Here is a 27,861-nt window from a genome sequence, read left to right on the forward strand (position 1 = left end):
GCATGTGAGTCCCTTCCCCCGACTTGCAGCTTTTCCCACAACTGCTTTTGTGGGTCCACTCTTGAATTACTGGGGTACAATTTTAAGGTTGAGCCATTCAGAAACAAAAGTTCTCTTCACCCATCTCTGGGAGCATTTCATCTCTAAGAACAGAGGCCCTTCTCCTTCCCTGGGAGCAAAGGGTCCTCCTCATCTTCAGCTCTAGGACTATCTCTGGGAGCATCTCTAGGAACTGAGCTTTTCTCCTTTTCCATTTGGAGCAAAAGTCCTCATTGCTTCCATCTCTCCCTGTTCAAAGTTCTCATCAAATTACAGCTGTGTCAGCATCTGCCTATCTCAGCGCAGGTGCTTTTTCTCACAAGTTGAACGCTCCACCCCCCATGCCTTCATGAAATTACAAGGGGTACTCTGATCTATCATAGCTTCACAACAGAATTTCAGCTTTAAGCATCTCCTCTTTCTCTTCCCTCAGGTTTTCAGCTCTTCACAGCACTAAAAGGGTTAATCTCACCTAGGCCTTGCAGCTGGAATTTCACTTATCACTGTTGATCACATGATCTCTGCCAGACAGTGGTGCAGCTTCAGCTGAATCTTGGCTGCAATGGAGAGGGGGAGCTGAACCACTCCGGCTGCCCACAGCAGGGCTGTGGGGGGGGGGTTCTGCAGGTGGAACAGGGCCCATTGGCTCCAGGATGGCCGTGGCCCGGCTCAGCCTGGCCCGAGCAGGGCCTGGGCCGCCGGGCCCGCTGGCCCCTGCACGGGGCCCGCAGCCACCTGTCCCAGCACTGGAAACGAGAGAGCTGTGGGGGCGGGCGGGGGGGGGGGCTGTCTTTTCTTAAGTGTGGATCACAGAGGCGGTCACAATTTTAAGTGGCTCATAAAATTGTCCATATTCAAACTGGCCAGCTGATAGGTTCTATCAGGTCCCAGAGGAAGCTGTAAGCACCCCTTAGCAAGGACATCCCTTCTGGGGCTATGCTTGCTAACCCGTGACAGCTTGGAAGGAACAGCAGGTGACTGGGCTTTTTCCTCAGCTCTATGATTCTCCTCTCTGTCTCTGGAAAATAAGAACCAAGGAATTTGTGTTACATGAGGTGACAGTGGGGAGAGCAGAAGCATCTTGATCTGCTGCACTTTTCTCATGTTAGCATCTTTCTTTTTTAGGCAGGTGGATCACATTTCCTAGCTTGGCAGTCTTCTAGAGACAACATTTGATTCTTACTAACCAGTATTATCAGTCAGATTATCACCAACTAACTGTCATGTCTTCTTTCTCAGTAGACCCCAAAGAATGCCTGGGAAATGCTGTTACCTATTTCCAGTACAGCTGCAAAACCATGTATATATGGATATATATAATATGATATAATACAATGTTTTATGTAGATGTGTTTATCAGAATATTAGCAAACTGAAATATAGACAGAAGATTTCTGTAACTGGGGATAGGGTGAGTGTTTCCTGCTTGCACACCAATCCCCCCAAGGTGAGATGCCATCTTGCACATGAAAGCATTTCTGTCGTACTTAAGCCACCCCTCACATGGGGGGACTGTCTTCACAGGAAGTCAAACTGACAGTTTTGGGTAGGCTGTGGTCACTGGCATCATCTGTGCCAGAGCATCTCTCTTATTTTTCCTCGTTACTCGTATATGACTGGCCATGCATCCCCTGCTTGCCTCCTTCAGACCAGAGAGCATCCCTGAGGCTGAACTTTGCAGAGGGAAATATGCTGGCAGGCCAGTCTGACAGTAGGAAATGGCATAATCCAGTGAGTTATGGTGGCTTTTGGGCACAGAATACCTGGCTCTCCCCTTTTTTTTTTTTTTTAACCGCAAGTATCACCATCTAGTACATTTAATCTGTTTCAGTTTAGTCAATTTTGACCTCTCTGTGATTCCAGAAGGGGAAATACTAGAGCAAATTAGGGAATCTCCTTTCCTTTCTGACCTGAAACATATGTTTCTTTGATTAGACCTAGAATGTGGCAAGAAATTCTGTACCAGCTCCTAGGGCTTCCTTTTCACCTGTATGGGTTTTTTATTAATATTTAGAAAGTTTGCCTGCAGCAGTACTAAAATGTGCATCAGAGGACAACAGTTGTTTACTGTGTTTGAACTGAAGAATCTCACCCAGGAGATCTCATTCACTTGAAGTTTACATCTCTCAATCTCGACTTGCAGAAAGAGATCGATGAATAACAATTGTCATTTCAGAGTTGCACCTCTCCAATTATTTATTTGGTTGTGTGTCTTTCCAGAAGCACACGTAATTGGATCAGACACTAAAAACCAGATTGCAGGTTTTTAATGACAGCAAGCTCATACCTCTTTATAATAAAGTAAAAAAAGTAAACACACATCCCCATCTGTAAAATGATAATGACACAGGAGTTCTCCCTCCCCACCAAAAACAGTTAAAGTTAATTTATCTACTTTCAGAAACTACATTATATTCAGCAGACAGCTGACAGGTTACCCTTGGGAAAATCCATGTTTGGACATGACTCAAGATTTTTTTTTTTTTTCCTCAAGCTGGCAAAGGCTACAAGTGTCACCCACACTGAAGCTGGTGACTATTGAAGATGATGTTGAGTGTCCCTGAGAGAGTTGCATCTACATTTGCTGCTCTCAGTGCACCTTCTGGCAGCCACTCTGAGCTGCTGACTCCAGACACTTCTAAAGCAGTGGGTGCAAAGATGTGAAAAATCAACAGCAGCAGCAAAATTTAGAAGTCCCCTATTGCAACACAGTTTGGGAGTCTGGAAGAGGGATCCAGTTCTAAAAGCTGCCATGAACACTGCAAGCACATAACCCTATCCACAGTTTTATAGCAGGAAATAGTATCCCATAGGATTTCAAGGTGTAGGGAGCTGTTTTCTCAAAATACCTTCCCAAATGGAGCATTAAGGTTTCTGGCCTCATATATTATTTTCTTAGCCAGAAATTAGATGAAGAAAGGAAAAAATTATGATTATTTCCTTTATGAAAAGAAGGGCTTTCTTGGTTTACTCTTTATAATGAATTTGCGTATTATGTTTTCCTTTGCATCAAGGTTACAGGTGGAAAAAAGTTTTTTAAAAAAATCTGATTAAAAGATAATATGAAACAGGTTGGAGCATAATCCTTTCCTGCCTGTGTTTACAAATATAATAAGAACAAATCTAAGACGTGCTTTTCATGGCTTTTTAAATAATACGTGTAAATAAATCTATGTAATCAAAACTTGAATACTGTGAAATCTTACCCTCAGTTGTGTGTGGAAGGGCAATAATGTTCAAGAAAATAATCAAATTAATCAAATCTCAGCTTCATGGTTTTAGGACACTTGTCCATCTCTCTGTCCAGAATTCCTTTCATTAGTAGGTTTCACCTACTGAACCTTTTAAAAGTGTTTAAATTCTGTTCATTTTAATTTTGTAGCTTAGTTATTGATAGCAAATTTGTAATTCATTATCCACTTGCTGTCTGTGCTTTGAGTAGGGTATGTGTATGAGGAGTGAGCTGATATAAGCACTGAAGTGTGAGTATGGGCTTACAACATTGCTATGTCCACATTGTGGTGCCAAATTAAGGGTAAGTCACATATGAAAAATGACTTACAGTTGTTCAAATCATTCCTGAATTCTCTGTTAATTAATTCCTACCACCATATTGTCAGCCAGGTGGAGGTGTTCTGGAGTCTCAGGCACCAGTCTTTAGTTGTTGGTGTTAAATGTTTCATTGTTAGCAGCTGGTAAGATTGCCTGTGTTGTTCTTTAAACATCACTTCCAAACTGAATGCACCTGTTGAAACCCCAGAAATAGACAAACTGTGCTTTCTTTCTCTTCCTCCCAGCTTTTGCAGTTTTATTTCCTTAGAATTTTGATAGTATCAAGATGTGCTGTTTTCTGGTAACTGTACTTATATTGCACTTGAATTACTGATTTCTCTGTGAGTATAGTGGGCCAGTTACCTGAAGAAAAAGAGTTAGCAAAAGCATTCAAAACATATTAGGTTTTCTTCTTTTTTTAAATTCTTGTTAGAGTTCTAGCAAAAGGAATACCCTCTTTCTCATTAATTTCTCTTCCTCTTCCTCCTCCTTCTTTACTTAAATATTAGACCAGTCCAATCTCTTATAACATAGTGTAAATTCTTGCATCCCAGCAGAACTGTATGGCCAGTACGTGGCCACATCACTGATTAAGGGCAGAGCCTTGCCAGTAATTCTAGTGCTGCAAAGAGGTAAGTAATTTAATGTAATGCAAGGGCATTGTTCCTTTCCAAAGAGAGGGAAAAACGTGGAAATGTTTATGAACATTAGGGTCCACACAGACCTCCAAACTGAGCTAGGACAGCCTTCATTTTGCAGTTTTCTCCTGCAGTTCTTCCAGAGTCTCTTAACATCCCACAGTCCCTTGTGTAATCTTCCCCTCAGATGTTTGCTTTTACCACTCCATGAGCCTGGTTTTTGCTTTCCATTACACTTGTCACTGACCTGAAATACGAAAACATACTGAAAAAGAAATTGTCTTTTTTTTTTCCCTGAGAACATTTTAAGCATGAGTCTTCTTCATACAGCATGTATGTGGGCAAAAGGGCACAATTCTCCCTGCAATATAATGTGATCTCATATTACATTGGAAGGTGCTTTCTTTGGCTGGAATGAGAATAGTCAGTAGCAAACAAATATTTGTATTGTTATAGGTTGTCAGGTATCCTTTAGCTATTCCCATACCTGAAAGAAACTGGTCCTGAGGGAAAAGCATTTAACTTGAATTCAGGGCGTGCTTTGGAGAGGGCATGGATGTAGAAAAAAGAATCCAGTTACTTTTCAAAAGCATCTTCTTCTATCACGATCTCAATATGTCATAGCACAGTCTGAACGAGGGCAAGAAAAATCTATCCTTGGTTTGGCCTCACTGAGGACAGGTGTAGTGTGTAACCTTTTGTCTCCTCAAAACTAACCACAGCAATGATTTGCCTGGAAAGAAAGAGGGAAACCCTTAAGAAAGTTTTCACGTGAGATGAGCAATATCTTGCTGTTGTGGCAGCTCTCCTCATGAACAACTCTTTTCTAATCCTCTAAATTGGGCTCTGCCTGAATCTCACCACCCCTTCCCACCATGCAGTCACTGGTCTCCATGCAGAGCTATTCTGAAACTTGGCAGTAAAATTTCAGGTGCTCATTTGGCATAAATTCAGAACCGCCCTGCTCTGGCAGCTTGGGAGAGGTTCAGTGCAATATGTGCCCCTCTTTACAGGCCTTTTCTCAGATGAAAAAAGAAATAGCTATTTGACCAATAATGTTCCTTTCACATCAATCCCTGAGAGGATCCTTCAGAAGGAGAATAGCATAGAGAGCGTCAGAGAAGCTGCCATCATGTACTTGATTCATTTTGTGTATTACACTTGAAGATTATGGCAATTGAGAGTTCTGAAATGCATTGACAAGTACAAGAGAGAGGTAAAAATTCAGAGGCTAAAGCTTTACTTCCAAGTATTTCCACTGCCTCTTTGTGACGGTTCTTTGGCATTCTGATTCCTGAATGCCTGGTGGTTCCATAGCCCGAGGATGACCTCTTTGTTCTGCCCCAAATCTCTGCTCCTGAGAAGAAATGCTGCAGTGTTTTGTGATGTGGAGCATGTTTAAGTAACGTAGGCATTAAAGGTTTAGGATAAATTGTTTGTTATGAAGTCATTGAAGAGAATAAACCTATACAATGAAGTATGCTAATAGAACACTAGCAATAATTCTGCTTTGCATGTGAGAGATAATGGCCTGTGTTCTGGTGGTAATAAAAATGTTCTATTAAGTTCTCTGAACCCATTGCAATGTGATAGAAAACAGCAAATGATGAAACAGTGCTTTAAGGGGAGCTTACACATCCAGCGAGCATAAAATAAACATATTAAAATAGAAAAAAAACCCTGATTTTCAGTACTTATCGTTTTATCACTTCCATCATGGGTATAGGATAAAAGAAAACTCTTACTTGCTTGTTAGAAGAAGAAAGCTCCTACTTGAAGTTCTTACTTGGCAGATGTCAGTTGAAAGCTCTGCTAAGGAATATGCTGCAATGTCAAACTCTGTTGGGTAATTTTAGACAAATGTGTCATGTGTGACATGGAAATATGGCATGCTGTACATTAGTGATTTCCCAAGTGTTTGGATCAGGTAGTAATGTGCTGAGAAAGTGCTCTTTATCTCTCCACACTGTGTACTTGTATAGCAGTGGGGAAAGGCTTTTGGTAGAAATTACTTCAGTCAGAAAAAGAATCCATTTACAATATGTGCCTTCTAACATCTTTCAGACAATGCATTGTATTAAAGAGGCATTTTTTGATTAATGTTTTATAAACATTTTTCAGCATGACAGCTTAAAGTCCCTGTAAAATTGTAAATGCGTGCATAGTGCTCACTTCCATAAAGTCAAGTGCCATCTCATAAAGTCTAGTTGGATCCTGTCAGTGACAGTGACACAGAATCAGTACCTTGGAGCATTAAAATTAATTTCCTTCATTTATATTACTGCAGTGATAGCTAGATGAAAAGAGTCCTATATTTAAATTATCTTAAAAATACCTTCAAATCTTTTAGGGTTTTTTATTATTATTATTTTACAGTTAACTAAATGTAGTGAAGTGCAGCATTAATATTTTCATGGGCCTTTTAGGAAATGTGAAAGTAGCAAAGGGGAAAGGGGAGGATGTGGGAGGCTATACTGGATGCTAACTGGGGGAAGGATTAAGTAGCTTTCAGTTGAGCAGGTTATTAGAGAAACAGTGGCCTTTGGCCACAGCTGATAACCTACAGCCTTGGAGCCAAACTGGAATACCCTGGAGCAATGGAGAGCAAAGAGGGCTTTCCTATACTGGACGGTAAGAGCAGTCCTCTCTCTCTTCCTTGCTGTTGTTGAAGGTCATGGATAAGCAGTGTTTTCTTTGCTTTCCTCAGGTTTGCAAAGTGCTTAATGTGGAAAAAAAAAGAGCTGAGTGAGGACACAAAAATGGGAGAAAACCGAAATGTGCTCCCTGTCACAGGCCTGTCTTCTTCTCTTGGCTGCAGTGGGACTGTGATGTTGATGCCCCTGCCCTTAGTGGAGCTGAGTGATTTTAGTGGAAGTACCCCAAATTTACACGTCTGCAAAATCAAAGGTCTTGGGAAGCAAACCCTAGGAGGCTGGAAGCATGGGACTGGAGGAAGGGAGAAAATAGAAACAGAAAAAGAGCATCTGAATACCAGGGCCAAAGAGCGAGGAGAAAGATGGGAACATGGGGGAGCACTGGTGGGAGAAACATACCCAAACAAAGGGGATGAGGGAAATTTGGGGTAGACAGCTGGGAATACCAACGATCTTGTTTGAAAGGGATACCTGTAGGATGATATTTGTTCCTTCTCCCTTCAGCTGTAGCTCCCAGTAGTCCTGGTCACGTGGGGTGCTGCTTTCTCATTCCACTTCTTTGGAGGAGGATGGGGGGCTTGTTAAACCCCAAAGCTGGCACCAAAGCACAGAAGAGAACTTTGTTATTCAGGTCTCATTATATGAGTGAGGGTCTTTGGCAGAGAGTTGAACCAGGAAGCCTGTAACTCCATAAACCACAGCAGCACGAATGGGTGTTTGTGGCATGAGCCTTCGGTGTTTGGCTTTTTCCCAAGTGTGTTTTTATTTATGTCTATATATATCTATATAGATATATATATAAATATAGATATGAGGAAAACATAGTTATTTTTGTGTTTCATTTTAAAAGAGGTAAAAGTAACAATTAGAGCATGTTTCTCCTCAGATATTTGCATGGGTTTTATATGTTTGGAAAACAGTAGCGGTCATACTGATGCTTGCAGCTACTACATATTGCTACTAAAAAGTTTAGATGATGTTTTTAAAAATAAATAAAACTTGTGCTGTTTAGTTTAGCTTTGTGGTAATGGTACTGACACAAGCATTTGTGACTACAGTATGGGGATCTCTGTCACGAAATATTTTCTGAGAGAGTTGCAGCTGGCAAAATTGGAATTATAAAGATCAGAAAGTGCATAAAAAGGCAACAAGGCTGGGTTTGGGTTTTTTTTTCCATTAGACTAGTCTTTACATGCAAAAATGATTATTATTTCTTCTTTTCACCAGTTAGCATTTCCTGGTAAATAACAGAAACTTTAATTGCACATTAGTAACTTCCAGGAACGTATTGTTGTGACATGTATTTAAACAAGCTGTGAATTAAGAACCTCTTTCCACCCAGTGATCTAATTATATTGTCACGCTAATTATAGTGTTTTGTATTTATATTTGACAACTTTAATCTTCTTTTCCTAGCTTACGGAAATAGTTTTCCTCTAGAGGATTTACCTTTTAGGCTGGAATTTCTTATCTTTTCTTTCAGAAAATGTACACTTATCTAAAGCATGTCTCAGTCACTTTGGATCCATTCTGTTCACGTCTCTGGCATTAGTTTCTGTGTGATCTTAGGCTAGTCATTGTAGTGTTTCTGATTCTCTGTAGGAGCCCTCTTCAGCTTTCTAAAATGTTTTTGGATCTGTGGATGAAATTGCACTACCAAAACACCAGGTACTGTCTTACAAACAGAATATAGCATGTTCATCTTGGGAGTCTGGGGTATTTTTCTGTGATTAGAAAATAGAAAAGGACCCACAAGGGTCAAGTTGAAACTTGGAAACAGGCAATAAAACCTTTATCTGTTTACAAAAACAGTATGATGGGCATTTGAGGTAAATTACATACCTTAACATAATGCAAATGCCCATTGATTTCTATCTAAACACCATTTATTCCCAATCCCCAGAAATTAGTGTTAATAATAAGCAGTTGTATGATAGGTCCATGATGTTGTTTTGAAGGTAATTATAATACTGAAATAAAGTATGCAAGCCTTTATTTATTTGATTTAATCTGTCCCTGGAAACATAGACATAGGTAAATGCTACTAGCATAAGCATGAAGTTTTTAGTGGGGTAATGTGATGAAGCTAGTAATAATAATTACAAGAAATGGTGGTGTGGAAACACCATGAAGATTTCAGCAAGCCTAGACACGTGTCAGCAATAGTGGGACACTTGTGAAGTGGTAATATTCAACAAATAAGCTGTTTGCTGACACAGGGAGGAGTCAGCTTTATTAAGGGAAACCTGAAATGGTGTTGATAATGGGAGTTTATCCAATATATGAAGAAAAGTTTACATGAATATGACTGCTTTGGCTGTTCTGAAACATCTACTCCTGTGGAAATGGAGGGTATGTGGCACAAAGCTCAGTGTTTTGTCATTGCTGAGAGAGGAGACAAGGCAGAACTGGGTTGGATGGGGATTGGAGCAAGCTGGTCTGGTGGAAGATGTCCCTGTGGCAGGGGGGTGGAACAGGATAGTGTGTAAGGCCCCTTCCAACCCAAACCACTCAGTGATTCTATGAGACACTTGGATGAGCTGTGTGAAAACTGTGTGTAGTCTGCTTCCCTGCAAGGTTGATGCCAGCAGAAGATTCCTAGAATCTGTTTAAGATGAGGGAGAAAATAAGGTGCATTCTCAGGAGGCTCCTGAGGAATCGCAGCTGCTCTTGTTGGCATTGATGCGAATATCTGGTCAGGCAAGACAGCTGTTTGCAGGTTTTGCCCACACCTTGTGGAATGTGGTATCAAAGTTCCAAGATTTAAACAGATAATTTTGAACAGTAGTATGTTCAAAGTAGGCATAATTGGTTTCATTTCTGCAAAAGGGAATGAAATTTAATTTTACATATCACGTCCTCAAGCGAGAAGATTGTGCTTGGAGATGTGTGATAGAATTAGCACTGTTGAGTGCAAATTCCAGCTCTGAGGAAAAATGGCCCATCTCTAGGTCTTACCATTCACTTCTTCCAGCATCTAGCAACTTCTGTACTCCAGCTGCTGCCTAACTCTTCGTGGGCAGGATCACTTCATATTGCTCACCCAGCAGATTAAACGTTTTCTGTTTCATGGATCGGTCAAAGCAGGAAAGGCTCTTGTTTGGAAGCTCACCAATTGGAGGGAATGTACAAGGAAAACATGACCCTCCTCCAGTGGAAAACAGACCAAACAAAGGTTGCAAAGGTTACAAGCAGGAGTTGGACAGGTTGGATGGAGGGCAATCACGCAAATACAAAACAGCCCAGTGAGAGGAAGTAGTAAATAAGCAGTACAGAACTGTGCTCAGCAACTGAACAGTCATGCTGCAGCAGAATGTATTGTATATCAAGTCTTCAGCAGCAGTTTTTATTTACTGTAATATTAGCATAATTAGAAAAGATCTTTTATGGTATTCCCTACTCCTCCCTTTCTGTCACAGAACTTACTCTGCCATGTATTTTTTGTGTTCACGTTCTTGCTCATTTGGGTTGGATTTTTTAATATATAAAACATTTGAATCTTCATTTTGGGATTTTTGGGATTTTGTTTTTGTTTTGTTTTGTGAAATGTCAATGCAACATAAAGTGCTTAGCTTTTATCTGGAGCTCAAAGTCTGAGGTGAGAGTCTGTCTCCTGTTTTTCTGCCTGCAGGGATTCCCATGCTGAAGATAGTATTTGCGGGTTACGAGCACCTGTCCTTAATTTCTGTCCCTTTGCTCATCTATCATCCTGCTCAGATCCTCCTTGGCAGTCTGTTGGTACCAACGATAAAATCCTGGATGGTTTCTAGGCAAAAGGTACGAATTGCTGGATTTGATTTATAATGGTAAGTGTGCTGTGAGGGGAAAAATATTGAAACACATGTCCTGAAGTCCTGGGGTTCCTTCTTGGTGATCCTGTGGTAGGCAGTTTTCCATTTTGTTGCTTCATCTATAAAAATGATAGTCACAGCAGTATCAAATTAGAAGTGCAGAACTTTATCCCCCTTGAAAAGTGGGCTGAGAAGATTCTGAAAAAGTTCAAAGCTTAAAGTTAGACCTCTACAGTTAATTTAAATTACAAACTCATTCAAATTATGAATTCAGAATATGCCCCATAAGAATGTCTCCATCCATTAGCTGGCTAATGATCACAGCTTTGGATCTCCTTTATGGAGAAGTGACAAAGATGTGTTGGCTGGCATGGGAGCTGGGGAAATGAGGTAAAATAAGGACACTTTCTGAACTGGATTGAAGCAGGATGAAAACTTCCCCACCCCCCTGCCCTACTTGGGTCACCCTTTACAATAACAAGAAGTCTACAACACTCTGGGGCATCACATTTCATGCAAAATTAGGCATGGGATAACTTGTAGGATTATAGACTATAACCTAGAGGGTTTGGAATCAGCATCGCTGATTCAAATTATGCTTGTTTCAGTACAAATTGAAGGTATTGACATCTGACAGCCATTTTGTGATCTATGTGAAGTAATTGCAGTGGGTTTAGTCAGGTTCTCAGAATTACCACCCTGCAAAAAGCTAGTCCATGAAATCAACTTTAATGCTGTCTTTTAATGCTCTGAGATAATAATGATCAAGAAGCTGCAGCAACTGGAGCAACCTTTGGCAGCCATTTTTGGTGATGGTTGGGACCTACTGTGGGAAGCCCAGCTCCATCAGCAACCTGCATTCTCCACTTATCAGTGGAGAAATTTTATGGATAAGGCTCATATTTCCAATTTTCAGCAAAATCCAATGGCTGTCATTTTACAGCTTCACACCACTAAAGTAACCTTGCTATCTTGAATGATAAAATTCCCCAAATCAGTGATTTTCATGTGTTACCTGAACTGTAAAAAGCATGAAAACTCTCGGTTTTCAGGAACTGTGTTTAGAAATCAGACCTTGTTAATATATACTGGTCTGAGTATGTGAAAATGAAAATCTGAGAATCCAGTGGCAATTATCCATCAGTCTGAAAGTCAGGGTTTTTCTTTTAATCAGAAACTATCAGGAGACTTTATGGGTGGTATAAAGAAAATTCCATGCTATTCCTGCAGAAAGACAGCCTAAAGTTAATGCTGCTGGTGACAGAATGATCCCTGCAATGCTGACTTCTCCTCAGCATCTCAAGAGTGGGGCTGGAGCTCATCCAGACCTCCCTGATTCTCAGGACAGTAATGGCCTTTAGGGGCTGCTGTCAGCTGCTGAAAGTTAAAACAGCCTTTAAACAGAGCATCAGAACAGTCAACCAGTACTGGAGAGATTTGCAGTTCACCAGCACTAGTTTCTTATTCATTAAGCATCAAATAAACCTCCTGTGCTAATCAGACTGTAATGCCACTGTAGAACCACTTCGGGGGATTGTTGTTCTGTTGCAGTAGTTTCTTCAGCTGGCCTTCTGTATTATTCACAAATGTTATTTTAATTACTCTTTGAAAAAAATCAATGAGGTTGGGTCTGGTACAGTTGCAATAAGTATAATAGAAGTGAATGTTGTGACTGGATAATGGTCTCCCGCTTTGAAAATAAACATGTCATCATCACCCTTGATGTTTATTTTCTACAAACACCTTGGCTTCATTTTGGCATCTCTCTTGCAGGGGGAGGCGGTTATCCAGTCACAGTACTCAACTGCAGTGACATTCTTACTTAATTATGATAGTACATGTGATCGGGTTGTATGAAATTGAATTTAAATATTTAGAGGTTCATCTACACTAAGGTATTTCTACTTTGTAAATATGGCAGCAGAATCTGCCAAACTACAAAGTTAAAGAATTGTTTCCCCAAACAAAGTCTGGAATGATGTCTCTCTCTCCAAAGTCTCTTGCTGAATAATATCCAAAAGACTAATCTCAAAGGGCTGGATTTAACAATAGTTAAATGCTGGGGTTTCTGAGGGTAGTATAGCCCATTTATTTTTAAAGGTTTGGGGTTTTTTTAAGGGTTTACATTTGTGCTGGAGTGATTTTCAAGCAGTGCTTACAAGCTTTAAATGTACAATATTAAAGGTTAATATCTACAATAAGAAGCCCCATCAGGCATCTCTCAGACTGAAAACTGCTTGTTTAGCCAACCTGCTGGAAACAAGAAGTCAGACAAATGCCAGTCTGTCAGAGCTCTTCACCCAAAAGACTTCAGAAAAATGGAAGTTCCATTTCAGGAATTGGCTAATTTCTGTAATTTCCCTCTCACTTGGGCCAATTTGTCCCACATAAGAAGGCACAGAGCTTTTTTTGCTGCAGAGCACACCAACAGCCAGCATCCTTCCCAGTGACCACACTGATGTACAGGAGCAGCTGAAAACCTACCACCTTCTAAGCCTATTGCATTTCTCTCCTTACTTAGAGAGGCCGCTTCCTGCCAGACTGGAAGCATGAGTTGAACTTCTGTCACACACTGAGTAAATAACTCAGTGACCATAATTGGCCAGCTCTGCGAGGAACACAGACCTGAACCCTGCTGTCAAAAAAGTCATGGGGTTTCTTTCTTCCTCAGCAACAGTAGAGCTACAAAGATGTCAGGTGTCCCCTGGCATACGATCACCTCTGGACTGATGGACTTTGGCTTATCCTTCCCTTTTGTCAGAAAGGAAGGTATAAACATCAGAGGTGCATGATATCTACCACTGCAGCAGTGATTATCCTCTGAGCAGGCTTTGAGCCACGTGGAAGGAAGCCAGGGGACACAAAGGTGTTGGCACAGATTTTCTTCGCTGTCGTTCCTTAAGTGGGTCAGAAGCTCTTCTATCAGTGCCACGAGTGGTTTGAGTGGGGTCCAAATAGCTGCTTTCTAAAACGCATCTGAGACCCGTCTCTGCTTCCTTCACTGGCACTGTAGCCATAGTCCTTGTGGTTCCTCTGTTAAGGCTCTCTGTGTAAGTGGAGGTTGTGATGGGCTATCAGAGACAAAAGCATCATCTCAGAACCCACAGCCTGTCAGCTGCACGCTGATTCCGCTCTCAGCCTCTTAGAAGTACACACGATGTTTTGTTGCCCCTTCTAAATGAGAATCTTACCTTGTGCTGTTGCTTGTCTTTTAAGGGTATAAAAAACTGACTGTTTTGTTTCCTGTTCACAGGCACTGAAGTTAACCAGGCAGCCCAAAGCACCCGTGAAGGTATAATTGTGGAGATGGCCTGTGTCACAGTGAATGTATATATGTACTATACTGTACACATGGACAATTGACACAACTGGGTTTTGTGAATGTTGCTTCAGTGCATATTTTATTTTTATATATATATATATATTAAAAGATACCTGTTAAGTGCCTTACAGATGCATTTTTGGCAAAAGCATTGTTTTCAGAAGCCACTTTGTTGGTTACTGCAAGAAGTTGTACAGTATTTTGGAGTCCTTTAGTTTATTTTTCTAACTGAGTGAATGGTCATGACTGACAGCTGGTTCTTCCATTGCCTTTGCTTTGAAGCCAGGGTGTACCAGCTGCAGGTCACTGTTCTAAACTAGCCAAAATGACCAGAAGCCTATCCCACTGCTGGCTTACCCTGGGGAAGAGCTTTCTGAAGGTTTTTTCTGAGATTGACTTGAATTTCTGTGTGACTCTGTTACGCTCCCTAGTCATATGACTGTGACATGCCTTTTTCTTCTGAGTTTGTGTATACTCAGCATGGGGCCATCCAATGGATAGAAGCTGAAAAGCATGAATTATTTGCATTTGTTGACACAGTTGTCTAGACATTCCTTCAAAGTTAATGGTTTCCCAAGAAAATTCTTTCAATTCCATTGTATGATATTGTGCCATTGTATATCTTAAATGCCTCATAAGCTTCTTCAAAGAAATGGTCTGGTGCTTGGGTTATGAGTGAAGTATTTGTGTTTGCAGCTAGATCTTTTTACAATTTACCCCTGAAGAACACAAATTTTTGGTTTTTTTCTTTTCCTTCCCCCTGTGCAATGCACAGAAACCTGCACAGAAAATTTAGGATGCTAATATTGAAACAGAGCCTTTATTGTAGTAAGCCAAGCTACATTTTCTCTATTGCTGCCTTGGTAATGAATAGTAACAGAAACACTATCTTAGCTTGTTTGACAATCAGTCACAACTTTTGAAAAAATAATATTACTCTTTCTAATAAACTTATGTAAAAAAAGAATACAAAATACTATTTCTAAGCATTGAAGAGAAAGGAATGTGGGCATATATTTAAACATGCAGCCAGCACTGCATCTTGTCTGGGAGATGAAGATTTCAGAAACATGCTCTAGTCCAGACCAGGGGGTGTACCCATCTGCAAAAACTGTGCTGGCAATTGTGCATTAAAATATTAAGTAAGGAAAGAAATAGGTCAGTGTGGGATCAGTATAAATGTAGAGCTTCCATGTGTGTCATGGTTAACATTGCAGCTGAGTGCAAACACCTCAGAGCAAGTCTTCAGCAAATGTGAATTATTGGAGCTCTAATAAGGCTACAAGCCTTTGCACAAACTGAAGATCTTTTTGTGTGACCATAGGCATGTGAAATTCATATCCTTTTGCCTTAGTGAAAAAAAAATGTGCTTGGTTTACCTAGTCTGTTAGTTCCAGTCCTGTGAACAACAGGAAAAAAGTAATCTGGTACCAATCCTTGGTGCTTTACCTGATGGCCACTTCCTGCTGCCATCTGTATGAGAAACTACGGGGAGCTGACAGCATCATCCTCTTCAGTACTGGCATCACCAATAAAAGGACCATGGGACAAAGGTACGGGAGGTGGCACATGCTGAATTCTTTCCTTCCCTGGAGGGCAGTCAAGCTCTCCTCGCTGAGCAGGTGAGAGGGCTGAGGGACACTGTCCACTGCCCGTGTCCCCAGGGCTCTGCTCTCGTCCTACTGGACAGTGGGCAGTGAGCTCACAGTTTGATCAGTGCATCCCCAGATAGTACAGGCAGATGCATCAACAGGCCAGCCTGTGAGGAGCTAGAGAGTTCTTGGGCCAAATTCAAATTTCTGCTTCCTTAAGCATTCTAGGTGGTAACTGGTTCCATATGGGAAAAAATTCCTCTAGGCTTAAAAGCCCTGCTTGCACCAGGGGACTGCTTCCAAACTCAGGACAGTTTCTTTTTGTTCTGCTTCCATAAACCTGAATTTCCAGAGTATATAAAGACTTAATCCCAATCCCACTGAAATCGATGACTCTTTCTGTTGGTTTTGAATGGCAAGACAACAGGCCCAAAAGGAGTGTTCCCTTTTTTAAAGTACACAGGAAGAGTTCAAGCAGACAGTACCTGACTGTGGTTGTGTCAATGCTAAATAGTCAGAACACTGCAAGTACCCTTACTGAGCTACCTCTGTGTACTGAATCTCTGCCTTTCAGTACTTCCAACAACTTGCTTAGATTCCATTGAAAACATCCTTTGTTTTTTGGGGTTTTTTTTTCCACATTTAAGAATATTCCAAACTGTTTTACCATGTAGTTTTGTTAGAGTCTTTACAAAGTTCTTGTTGATTGCTTTGGGGCAGCTTAAATATCATGTGTGAGTGTTGGAGGTGTTGGTCTAAAGGGAATATCAAGCTAAACTGAAAAACATATTTTAAATCCATACTTAATGAAACTTAATTGTGTACATCAATTCTGTTATGTTTGAAGACTGTTAAGATGTTTGTTTTATGACTTTTTATATGTCTTTAATAAACACAATGGGTTTGAGTTCAATTTTGTTAAAAGGAAAACAAGATAAAATTATTTATCCTCTAGGCCAGATTTTTACCTCTGTTATCTGTTTTATTCTTTTGTGAGTGAGCTTTTAAACTCTTTGCTTGTTTTTTTTAAAAAAAGTTCATTAACTGTCTGGAGATACTTTATGAACTTGAGGGAAAAAAGTCCTCAGAATACTGCTAATTGTCATCAAATGAAAATTAATTCATGGAACCCAAACAGTTTTTCAGTAAAGGGTTAAAACAGTTCTGAATCTTTTCAACTTCTTGTCTTTAAATGTAATAGATATTAAACATAATCAGGCCAAACTGATGGCAAATGAGAACTTTGCCCATGTTACAACATGAAGATTCTCTAGGTCATTTCTGCATCTCTATAATCCCATCTAATGATAGTGGAGGAAAAAAACCCACCCAAACAATAAAACAGGACTTCAGAGGTCAGGGGGAATGTTAGCACTTTGTGTTGAGTTACTCAAACATTCCACTTCCCTTTTTGTGCACTAAATTGAAAAGCTTTTGATGACTCCAGTAACTTATCAAGATAAATAATTTTTAATGCCATTAAAATCAAAGATGTGATTGTGTTTTTTCTCGTTGATCCATTAGTTAGTGTGAACAGGTTATGTGGTAGAAAGGCAATCTCAGCAGAAGCTGCACAGTTGTGCTTGTTCACAGAGCAGAAGGATTTTGGTTTTACAGAAGTAGTCCCCTACATTACTCTGGCAGTCAGGGAAAAAGGAGCTGTTAGTTTTATTTGTGTACATTTTTCTGTGGAAATATCTTGACAGCGGGAGGTTAGAAGGCAAGATGAAATATGGTCTGTCTGCAAGCACATTGATTTATGTGCGAGTGCATACGTGCATAAGAGATGAGCAGTTATATATGTAGAAATGACTAGAAAGGGCCAAGTCCCTGGGATACATTTTTTTGCAAGACTGCATATGGAGAAAGAGCTACTTTTTTTGATGTTATTCTACCATTAAAAATGAAATTTCAGACACTGAATTGTGTTTTGTATTGAATCATAATCTCATACAGAACCCTTACAGCAGACAATCGCAGCTTTGTATTTGTAAACTGTAGACTGTTTTGCACTTAAATAGATGCTGATGCATTTGGGAATTACAACACGGTAAAGGGCTAAATCATAGTTTCTCCATTTGGTTATAATCCAAATGCATTTATATTACTGTTATTATGAAGTGCCAGGAACACAGGCAGTCCCTCGCAAACACGTTAAATAGACAAGAGACTAAATTCTGCCCTTGGTTACACTTGCACATCTCCAGAGCAAGGTTGTTAAGCTGCAGAGCAGTCTCCCCAGGGAAGCTGTTTGAAGAGCCCTGCCATTGTTCTAACAAAGCTCAGGGATAATGTAGCACATGATGAGAGTAAATGAAGAGTATTTTACTTTAGATTTGATGGCCTGCCCTTTCCAGCATTTTACAAACCAAATCTCTTTTGTCCCTATTTCCGTGGGGTAGCCCCAGTCCCCAGACCAAAACTTACAGCATCCTGTCAGAACAGGAGAGGAGAGGGAGAGGGACGTGGTCTCCTCTTTGCCATTTTCTTGATTCAACCACATTATCGCTTGTGATCATTAGACTGTGGCTTCTACAAGGAGGCATTTGGACTTAAATTCCTCCAAGTTGATGTGTCCTGTTCCTGTAAAATTCTCATTCAGCAGGGAGCACCCTTACCGGACTGTAAGGAATCTTCTGGACTTCCACGGACAAGCTGTGCAGGACTAGGGAAAGCAATACTGGGAAATGCAGGTTGGAGGCATTGCTCCAGGCAGGTCTGCTTCATGCTGGCATCTAGAGCTGCAGCAGAGATCATGAAAGCAGCCTCTGGATTGTTCCTCTTGCCAGAAAGGTGGAAAGTGAGATCTTCAGTGAGAAGTGAAATTAAATTTATTAGTGATTAAAAGGACAAGAGAGATTTGTTGGAAACAATGAATGCCAGTGAGGCCTCTCGGCTGCCCTCCTAAGCAACTTGCAGTCTTGGTGGAACATCAGCTTCTCAGTCCATCAAATTGCAGTAATCAAGTCTGGAGCTGATGGGAGTGTGAGTCACTACTTAATTTTCTCATCAGTGGAGGCCAAGTTTTGAAAATATTTTTAGATGCATTTCCACAGAGATCTCCGCCAGCCAGTGACCTGTAGACTGACAAGAAAATGAGCAATAGCTGCTGCTGCTGAATCAGACTTTGCTCCCTGCCACCTAGCTTTCTGACCATAGTCGGGGGCAGGGAGGGTAGGTAAATCAAAGGCTTTTGGAATTCTTATGCAGAAAAGAGCCCTGCTGAGCTGATAGGAACACCTGGGTTGGTTAAGTAACAAAATAAGCTGTGAATTCTTAGGCTGCCTGGTAGGTTCAGATGAACTTCGACTGTGTTGCTAGCCCCAACCAGAAGCAGGTGTGAGATTAGGAACTGACTGTGATCCGTGCTCCAGGGACAGCCCATACCCAGCAGCTGCAGCCCATGGAAGAGGCCGTGCATCTCCTAAGGATCCCGTGCTGGTGCATCTCATCTGCTCTTTGCCTGTGTTCAAAACTGCCACCTGGCACAACCATTTGTCACCCGGGTAAGAAAAGGTTAAAAAGCCTCTGGGTGGCATCCTGTGTGGGTGGGCTACCTCTAGTATAATAGTCACAAAATCAAAGAGTTGCAGATGTTAGCATGCTGGTGCTGGTTCATCCCTGTAAGAGAAAACTTGCTATTCATGGTCAGTTTTCTTGTGAAACAATTCCAACTTCTAAGGGAAATCAGCTGTCTTGAAAGGAAAGAAAATGGGCTTCCTTGAAGGAAAGACAATTTCATTGATAGGATTAAAAAAATTATGGAGGTCATGTGAGAACTGGCCTTCTGCCAGGAGGAATGCAGGAAATAAAATTTGAGAGTGCTGTGACAATAATTGGGTATGAATTCTATTGACAAAAGCTTTTGCAGTTCTGTGTTCCCTCTGTTCCTTAGCATTGTGACTGCAATCTTTCCCTGTTTCTCTCCTTTGTCTGCTGCACAGCCCATACCCAAGATGTCACAAAATTGTTTTATTTCCTGGTGTCTTCTCTGTGTAGCTTTGCCACTTCTTGTCAACACTGCTTGATGAAGTAAGTGATAAAATGTCTTTTTCCCCTTCTTTTAAATTTTAACTTCTCCTAGTTAGATGTCCCTAACTGAACCTGGTGTCATCACCAAGATGATGCTCTCATCTGCTCTCCAAGCTCTCTTAGAGACCCTGTCCTGTAGCCAAGAAACCAGGGCAGCTTTCCAAGGTGATGCTTGGGGAAGCAGAACTCAGCTTTTTGTGCTGGGACTGAGCAACTTAATCCATGTAAATTACAGTTCTTGTGTTCTTTGTTAGGACTTGCAGCTCCCCTGGAAGGGAACACCCACATGATGCAGACCCTGAAGCTCACTGCTGGATCCATTAGAGTCACTGTCAGTCCTCTGGGCAATCCCATACTGCTGTTGATACATTTTGCTAAGTTTTCCAGCAAAATCTCACTTGTTCTGTTTCATAATATTGCGTCAAATTAGAGAAATGTTGGAAGAACCTTTATTTTTCTTCATAAAAATTACAAAAAAACCTTTTTTGATCTATTTTAGGTCTCTGTTTGTCTGAAAAATTAACTGTAATTTCTCAGAAGTGGCTCAGGACTACTATATTTGCCTCACACATTCACTCTACCCCTTCCCCAAAACATACAGTCTTTCAGGTAGTTCACAGCGAATTGCATAAAGCCCTTTTTTAGAAAACAGCTACAACATCTGTTTAGGTCCAATTCCCTGATAAATAAAATATATCCCAGAGGCATAATAGCATGCTAAAAATAAGAGTATGACACAATTTGAGCCAGCTAATACGGTAACTCTGTTTGCTGCAGCTCACAGAGTGTGAATGTGAGAAGCCTGTATCTTTCCAGCTCGGCTGGCTGTGAGTGTTTTCGTGTGGATCTCTGCTAGAGCTGGAGCCAAATCCCACAGTACTGTGCCATCCTGTGCTCACAAACTCCCCTCCCTCTGGCCTCTCCAGGTGTAAAACCATAGGGGAATTGTGATACAGGAGATTTTGTGTGAGTCAGGGAACAGAACAGAAGCGCTGCAGTCAGAGGAGCCCAACCTTTATCATGTTTGGGATCGGGTAGCGCCTGTTTGTGACACAAAACACTAACATAACCTCTCTGGTTGTAAAAGGCATAAAGAGCTCTACATAGCTACACTATCACATCTCAATGTCCCAAATCATTTCATTTTAAGTATCTATCAGGGCATTTTCAAAAAAACCCAACAAAATTCAAATCTTGCTGGTATTAGTTTTTCAGAAGATTTTTTGTAGGGTTTTTTTGTTGTTGTTGTTGTTTTAAAGTAAGATGCATATTACCTGTAGAAAAACTCCTCCATGTGTATCATGATGTATATTAAACCATTATCTTCTATGTTCTCTAATTTGATACTTCACATATTTTTAGGAATGTATTTTGCTAATCTAACTCTCCACTTCCAACAGCAAACTCACTCTGCTAACTCATTCCATTTGAATTTTTATATTTAAATTGAATATGAACTTTGAATCTTGGTATATGCATAAATATGCTCCAGTGTATTGCAAGAAGCAGCTTCCTATGTTTAAAAAAGAAATTTAGTGAGAAATTTCAATATTTTTTAATGCTAGTGAAAATAAAATTTAGTCTGTTAAGATGGCACACTGATATTCTTAGAATAGCTGCTACTTAAAACGTGTTTTAATTTTTATTTTTTTTTCAGAAGCCTCAGTTTGGGAATTTATTCTCTTAATAAAAAAATATTAGCTCTGAACAATCCCAGAAGCATACTGTATTAGCAGAAAGAAAAGAGTATTTATAGCCAATAATTCAGCTGTTATAAATTATGACTGTAAAAAAAGAGAAAAGGGTTCCTTTTTAAAACTTGCTGCCAGATTCTGGTGCAGAGATGCTGAGTAAGGTAAGTAATGTTCTTTTGATTAACAGTCAAGTCTTGAGTACTTTTCATTTAAAGAAGAGTTTATTAAGCGTTTTTCTCAAACTCATCTTTTTTGTTCTGTTTTGAACAGACTTCCATGTGAAGAAAACTCTTAATGACTCTTCAGCCTACATTAAATTCTCACTGACAAACAGATGAGAATTATTATTAATTTGCTCCAGAAAGAACTAATAGGCTTTGCCAAATAAATCATGCAGATCCTAAGTGTGCTATTCATCTCTTCTGCAGATTATTGCTTAAAAGCCATGATAGTTGTCCTTTAAAAATCAAAAGTCAAATCAGTTCTTTGACTTGAAGTGAAAAATTTGGACTGATGGTTGTCCTGGGCCTTATTATTGTTTGGTTTTTTGCAGTTTGGAAAATGAGAGAGCTGGTGGGCATGGATTCTTGATAAGTGTGGATTCTTAGCTTCTGGGGAACGCGACCACACCTGGAGACTGGAGGTAACTGGTTTGTGGTAATGAATGGCTCAGTTATTTACCCCTGCCCGGTATTATGGAGCATCCCAAGTCTCCTGAGAAGCCAAAGCTGACAGTGGAGTTGAACATCTTCAGCTTGGACACCCTCTGTGTCCATGTGTCTGTCTGTGTGTCACAGCCAGGGCCTGGACTAGGTCCTGGAGTATTCCAGCATCTTCCACTGTTTCAGTTCCCGCTGTTCTGGAAGTTGCAGATACTTTGTGCTCCTCTTATCTTTTAAGAATACATTGTAGGTAATTATTATGTTTACTTAATTAGCTTTATGTTGATTTGAGCTAATTTGGTGCAGTCACTGGTGCTTCTGCAGTACATGCTTCCATTGTCTCTTTGATTTTTTCCTAATTAATGGAAGAGTCTGATCACCCACTTCCAACTAGTTTTTAAGTACCCTCGTTTATTTTTTTGTTGTTGTTTGGGAATTGATTTAGAGTTGAAACATGTCTCAACTAATTGCAAGACATACTACTACAAAACTCTATGAATTAACAAATACTAATACCTACTTAACATCTGTCCTAGATCCCACACACGCAGGATGCTACTACAGGCTGAAATGAGAAGACAGGAACAATGTAGTTTATCCAAAGTCTGTATTTCTCTAGTAAATTTCAGATCAGCATGAGACATATATCCCATTCAGATATTCAGCTGTTCAGCATCTTCACTAGTAAGAGAACTTTCTAGACGACCCTTATGTCAGCAGAAGTTGTGGTTCTAGCTGACATTACTCAACTAACATTGTATGAGACTCCTCTGAATGTGTTGACTGCTGTATCCATCTTAAAAAAAAAAAAAAGCACAACCCCCCCCCCAAAAAAACCCACCAAAAAAACAAACCAAAACCTCAAAAACAACAACAAAAAAACCCACACGCACATACTTTTAGTTTTTCCTGTTTGTCACTAAAATGATGCATTATAAATTTGCCAACTTGTGCAAACCAGCATAATTTCATATTCTGGGCACAGCATAAATTTTCACAGGAAAATATGTGTTTAGAATCACTAGGTCTGTTCAAACAGTTACTTTTCAGTATCTTACACCCATGAAGTTTAGCTGCCTTGTAGTATCAAAAATCCAGCTGTACAGGCAGCAGAAAACAAACAAGCAAAAAAAAAAAAAGTTGGAAGAGGAAAAGGGGAAGGAAGAAACCCTTGTGTGACCTCTGCTGGTTTTAAGACTTACTCAAAATATTGTACCTTCATCAATGATTAAATTATTCTCTTTTAAAATGTATTGAGCCCTCATTTTTATGTGGATGGATATTACTACACCAGAAATTCAACCTCTCACTGAGAAAAAGGGTTATCATAAGAATGGGAAAATGACTCAGATAAGTAAAACCAATGCAAATGCAAACCTTTCGCTAATTCCTTGAAAGAGATTGACAATCCAAAAAGTGTAAACTCATGGGGGCCTACATTTCCCAAAATAAGGAGTGATGGCAGATGTTCAGCTAGCACTGACACGTCACAGTAACCATCACTCTGGGAGGACAGGTGCTCTTTGAAAACTGGGCACTTCTAATAAGATTGAAAAGAAAGGGCTCAAACACTGAGGTGTCCAAAAATTTAATTTGGTTTGTGAATACAGATTTTGACTCTTTCTCAAGTTTCTCATTTTTTTCTTCTTTGTGTGTGTCTTCTCCTTGCTCTGTCTGAAAACAGAAAAAGGGGTAGAAGGCACGATGGGACTAGACTAATACGTGTATATACACATATTAATTGTATACATCTGTATCAGTCAGGAGGTTAATATTTAGATGCCATTTTGATTGCAAATTTTTGTTTGTTTAGTTAAGGTTCTTCAGGAGGTTTTCAGAATATATGGGCTGGCATGGAAAGCAAAGCTAGGTTTTGTCAGTTATATATCAGTGCTTCTCAATACCATGTGCTTTCATCAGTGTTTTCTCGATGCCTTGTTCTTTGTAGGCAGTACTTAGCATTTATAGTTCTTCAGGGATAGTGCTGACTGCAGCTGAGAAGTCATCCTGGAGATCAGGGACACAGGTATCTTCCATTTAAGATGTTCAGGCCAAAATACCACACATACATGACCAAACTGACTTTTACTGAGGTACTACATGATGGGAAAAGTCAGTCAAATTTTCGTATTTTAAAGAATGAAAGCAAAACTGTCCATCTTGCCGACAAATGCATCTGCACTTCCCTGTGCCCCAGACCCTGCGCACCCTCATCCCGCAAGCAGAGGGGCCTACCAAAAAAGATGGAGAGGGATTTTTATATAAGAGCAAGTAGTGGTAGAACAAGAGGGAATGGTTTCAAACTGAAAGAGAGCAGGTTTAGAATAGATGTAAGGAAGAAATTCTCAACTGTGAGGATGGTAAGGCATGGGCACAGGTTGCCTAGAGAAGCTGTGGCTGCCCCATCCCTGGAAATGTTCAAGTCCCTGTTGCATGGGGCTTTGAGCAGCCTGCTCTGGTGTGAGGTGTCCCTGCCTGTGGCAGGGGTTGGAACTGTGTGATCGTTAAGGTCCCTGCTGACCCAAACCATTCTATGGTTCCATGTTGCTCCCTGTGCCAGAGGCTACAGTGCCCAGAACACGGAACCGGCCTCTCTGTGACATCAGCCCCGGGGCCGAGGGTGCCGTGGGTGCTGCGGGCACTGTGGCTGTGGCTGCGCTGGTGCACAGAGGCCTCACTCTCCCAGCTGACACGAGCCACGGGCAGTGATGCTGCTGCTCTGGCTCCTTGTCCTGCTGGCCACGTGCAGGCCTGTGCAGGGCATGTGGAACACCTGCGAGTAAGCAGCCCTGGGCTCTTGGAGGGAGCTTGGGCAACATCTCAGGGGTTCCCTGGAGAGGGCCCACTTGTCCTCTGTGGTCAGGCCACGGCTTCCCGAACCCTGTGGGGGAAGCCTCAGTTCCTTGTGGACAGGTGCACACGCCATGGTCTTCCGTGGCCTGCTGTCCCTGCACACCTTGTGGGGAGCTTCTGCTGGAGCAGCAGCAAGCCATGGAGCAGGATGGAAATTACTTTCTGCTTGCAGAGGGAGCTGTGGGCTCCGGCCCTTGACTTCTGATGATGAGCAAGGCATGACACGCGTCGTGGGTGGCACAAGTGCCAAGGCAGGGGCCTGGCCCTGGCTTGTTAGCATCCAAGATCCCTCGGTATCAGGCACGGGGCATCTGTGTGGAGGGTCCCTCATCAGCACACAGTGGGTCCTTACTGCAGCCCACTGCTTTGCCGACTCCAGGTAAGGAGGAGCAGGGAACAGGGATCTCCCCACAACATCAGCAGGTGCCCTGTCAGCAGCACCGTATGCTGCTCCCACCTCATTTCCTTGCAGTGTGCCCAGTGCCTGGGCAATGCAGAGCCCAGCTGAGAGATTTCTCAGGAGAAGTCTGGGCACATGCCACTACTTCCTAGCAGCCTCCAGCTGACATTGGCAGAGCCTAAGACATGCTAGAGCAGTCACCACCTCCATAGTACTGCTTTTCTTTCTGCCTTGAGAAGCAGGCTGGTCACTGCTGCGCTGCCACAGCTCCAGGCTCTGCTCCCTCTCACCCCTCTCTCCACGTGCCTTCAGGAACATCAGCGCCATGCGCCTGCTGATCGGGGCCACCCAGCTGACTGAGCCGGGCCCTGGGGCCGAGGTGCGCCTGATCAAGCGGCTGCTGGTTCACAAGGAATACGGTGCTTCTGACCAGAGCAATGACATCGCGCTGCTGGAACTGAACGAGCCTGTCCTGTGCAGCCCCTACATCCAGCTGGTCTGTGTGCCCAACGCCACGCTAAATGTGGCAGAGCTGGAAACCTGCTATGTCGCTGGCTGGGGTGCCACCACTGCAAGATGTGAGTTTCCAAAAATGGAGGGCAAGCTCGACACACTGGGAAGATGGGTTGGGCTTCCTGACAGCAGAGGCCAAAGCCAGAGTCAGGCTGCCCGCTCCCTAAAAGAAGACAGCAGGGACAGAGCATTCCAGCACCTCTGCAGAGGCAAAGCCAAGCCCTAGGGAAGGGGATCACCCCCAGACAGGGGAGGAGAAGTGGCAGTGAGCTGCTGTGTCCTCATTCCTTTCTGTGCTCACAGCTCAAAAATCAAGCGATGTCCTGCAGGAGGCCAAGGTCCACCTTATTGGTGTCCAGATCTGCAACAGCAGCGAGTGGTACGCAGGGGCCATCCACACCCACAACTTGTGTGCTGGCTACCCGGAGGGTGGCATTGACACCTGCCAGGTAGGAGCATGTGATGAGTCACTCAGCCCCCAGCAACGTGGGCAGCAGCACCCCAGCACAGCCTGGTGCCTGCTTTCCCTGGCCAGTCACTCTCAGCCCTGGCTCCCCACCATTGCTGGGGCTTTCCACCCATTCCCCAGCTGCAGGGCGTTTCCCAGTGCCTCCCTTGTCCCAGAGGCCTGGCACTCTGCCCAGAAAGCCCTACTAGTGCTCATGGCAGCCCAGAGGTCCAGATGATGATGCTGGAACATCTGTCCTCTGTACATCCAGGATCCCTGTGCAGAGCTGAGAGAGAGCCTTCACAGGCCCCCAGCCCACTCCCAGCGAAGCTTCTGGAGGCTCCAGCACCTGAGCAGAGCCTTGCTTTGCGGGAATACAGCTCTGGCAGGGGCTGTGAGAGAGAAGGAGGGCAGCCCCAGTGCTGACAGGGGCCACCCAGTCCTTAATCCTCTCACTCCTCTGTAGGGTGACAGCGGTGGTCCTCTCATGTGCAAAGACAACAACGCTGACTTCTTCTGGGTCGTCGGAGTGACCAGCTGGGGAAGAGGCTGCGCCAGAGCAAAACAGCCTGGAATATATACCTCTGTTCAGCACTTCCATGACTGGATTCTGGTCCAGATGGAACTGCTTCCACAAGTAGAGGCTTCTCGGGCATGGACTCATACAACCGCCTCACAACCCTGGACTCATCATACGAATGCCCCATGGCCCACTCAGAAGCCATGGCCGACACGACCACCCACTCAGAAGCCATGGCCAACAGCACTCCCCACTCATAAGCCATGGCCAACAGCACTCCCCACTCATAAGCCATGGCCAAAACCAACCCCCACTCAAAAGCCAAGTTCAATACCAACACCAGTGAAAGAGACTAACAGGTGCCCATTTCCAGTCAAGAAGCTGGTGGAATTCTTCGCTCAGATCAAAGAGCTCCTGAAGAACCTAAAGGGAATTACAGGTTGAGCAGGAGAATGGACAGAATCCAGTGCAGGCTGCATGGGACCACGACTGTTTCCTGCTGAGGCAATGGCTGCTGATCCAAAGGCCGCCTCAGTGCCAAAGGCCTGCTCTGTCCTGCCCACATTGCTCCTCTGCATGTATGCAAATGCTAACGTTGACTTAGTTGCTGAAATAAAGTTGCCTATGTTTGCAGTTAACCATGCTTTCAGCCCAGTTTGATCTCCTGGGCAACAAGGACTTCCTTGCCCAGGACCTGCAAAATGAGGCTGTGCTAGGCCACTTGGGCACAAAGGGAGTCACTTCAAAGGGCTGGAACTGTGCCTGGTCAGAGAGGAGAGTGCTCCGAGCCACCACAGGATGGAGAAGACTGGCACATCAAGGCTAGGAAGAGGACAGGAGAAAATGATGCCACATGCAGACGCCTTGAAGGGAATGCATTGAGGCACACGAGCTGGTGACTAGGGCCTGGCAAAAGCCTTAGCTAACAGAGCAGACCTGGGAAACTCCTGAGCGTGACAAGCAAAATTGCTGACTCTCATAAAGACAGGGAGAAGCTGACAGGAGCTACAGTGCCCTAAGGAAGAGCAAGATTTCACAGGTAGCAAAGGGACACTGATGTGTGAGGTGGCCACACTTCAGAGATGTTTGAAGGAAGAGTTGGGGTCATTCTGGGGAGAAGAACCTGGTAGGAGCAGGAGGACCCAGGAAAC

At 42.4% G+C, this 27,861-nt stretch overlaps 2 protein-coding genes across 7 annotated transcripts in view; both read left to right on the forward strand.

Annotated features, from left to right (window-relative positions):
* The window catches only part of SLC10A7 (solute carrier family 10 member 7), a 142,808-nt gene extending 125,307 nt beyond the window's left edge, over positions 1–17,501 (forward strand). For both annotated transcript variants that reach the window (XM_069012854.1, XM_069012855.1), the window contains 2 exons: positions 10,515–10,660; positions 13,928–17,501. In XM_069012854.1, coding sequence (XP_068868955.1) covers positions 10,515–10,660; positions 13,928–13,972 — 191 coding nt within the window. In that variant the 3' untranslated portion in view covers positions 13,973–17,501. The remainder of the gene's footprint in view (positions 1–10,514; positions 10,661–13,927) is intronic.
* Positions 17,502–18,848: 1,347 nt separating this feature from the next.
* On the forward strand, positions 18,849–27,344 carry LOC138109456 (acrosin-like). Of its 5 annotated transcripts, XM_069012858.1 has the most exons (9): positions 18,849–19,094; positions 19,533–19,620; positions 19,875–19,951; positions 21,278–21,475; positions 21,868–21,957; positions 25,002–25,208; positions 25,542–25,807; positions 26,046–26,191; positions 26,657–27,344. In XM_069012858.1, exons 6-9 carry the CDS (start codon positions 25,048–25,050, stop codon positions 27,152–27,154), a joined length of 1,071 nt encoding a protein of 356 aa, XP_068868959.1. In that variant the 5' UTR covers positions 18,849–19,094; positions 19,533–19,620; positions 19,875–19,951; positions 21,278–21,475; positions 21,868–21,957; positions 25,002–25,047; the 3' UTR covers positions 27,155–27,344. The 5 variants fall into 5 exon arrangements, 4 of the variants coding, with proteins under 4 accessions (XP_068868959.1, XP_068868960.1, XP_068868961.1 ...); XM_069012859.1 differs by lacking the exons at positions 19,875–19,951; positions 21,278–21,475; XR_011150489.1 differs by lacking the exons at positions 25,002–25,208; positions 25,542–25,807; positions 26,046–26,191; positions 26,657–27,344 and adding an exon at positions 22,513–23,225.
* Positions 27,345–27,861: the final 517 nt, after the last annotated feature.

Source organism: Aphelocoma coerulescens, chromosome 4, assembly GCF_041296385.1.
Source record: "Aphelocoma coerulescens isolate FSJ_1873_10779 chromosome 4, UR_Acoe_1.0, whole genome shotgun sequence".
NCBI lineage: Eukaryota > Metazoa > Chordata > Aves > Passeriformes > Corvidae > Aphelocoma > Aphelocoma coerulescens.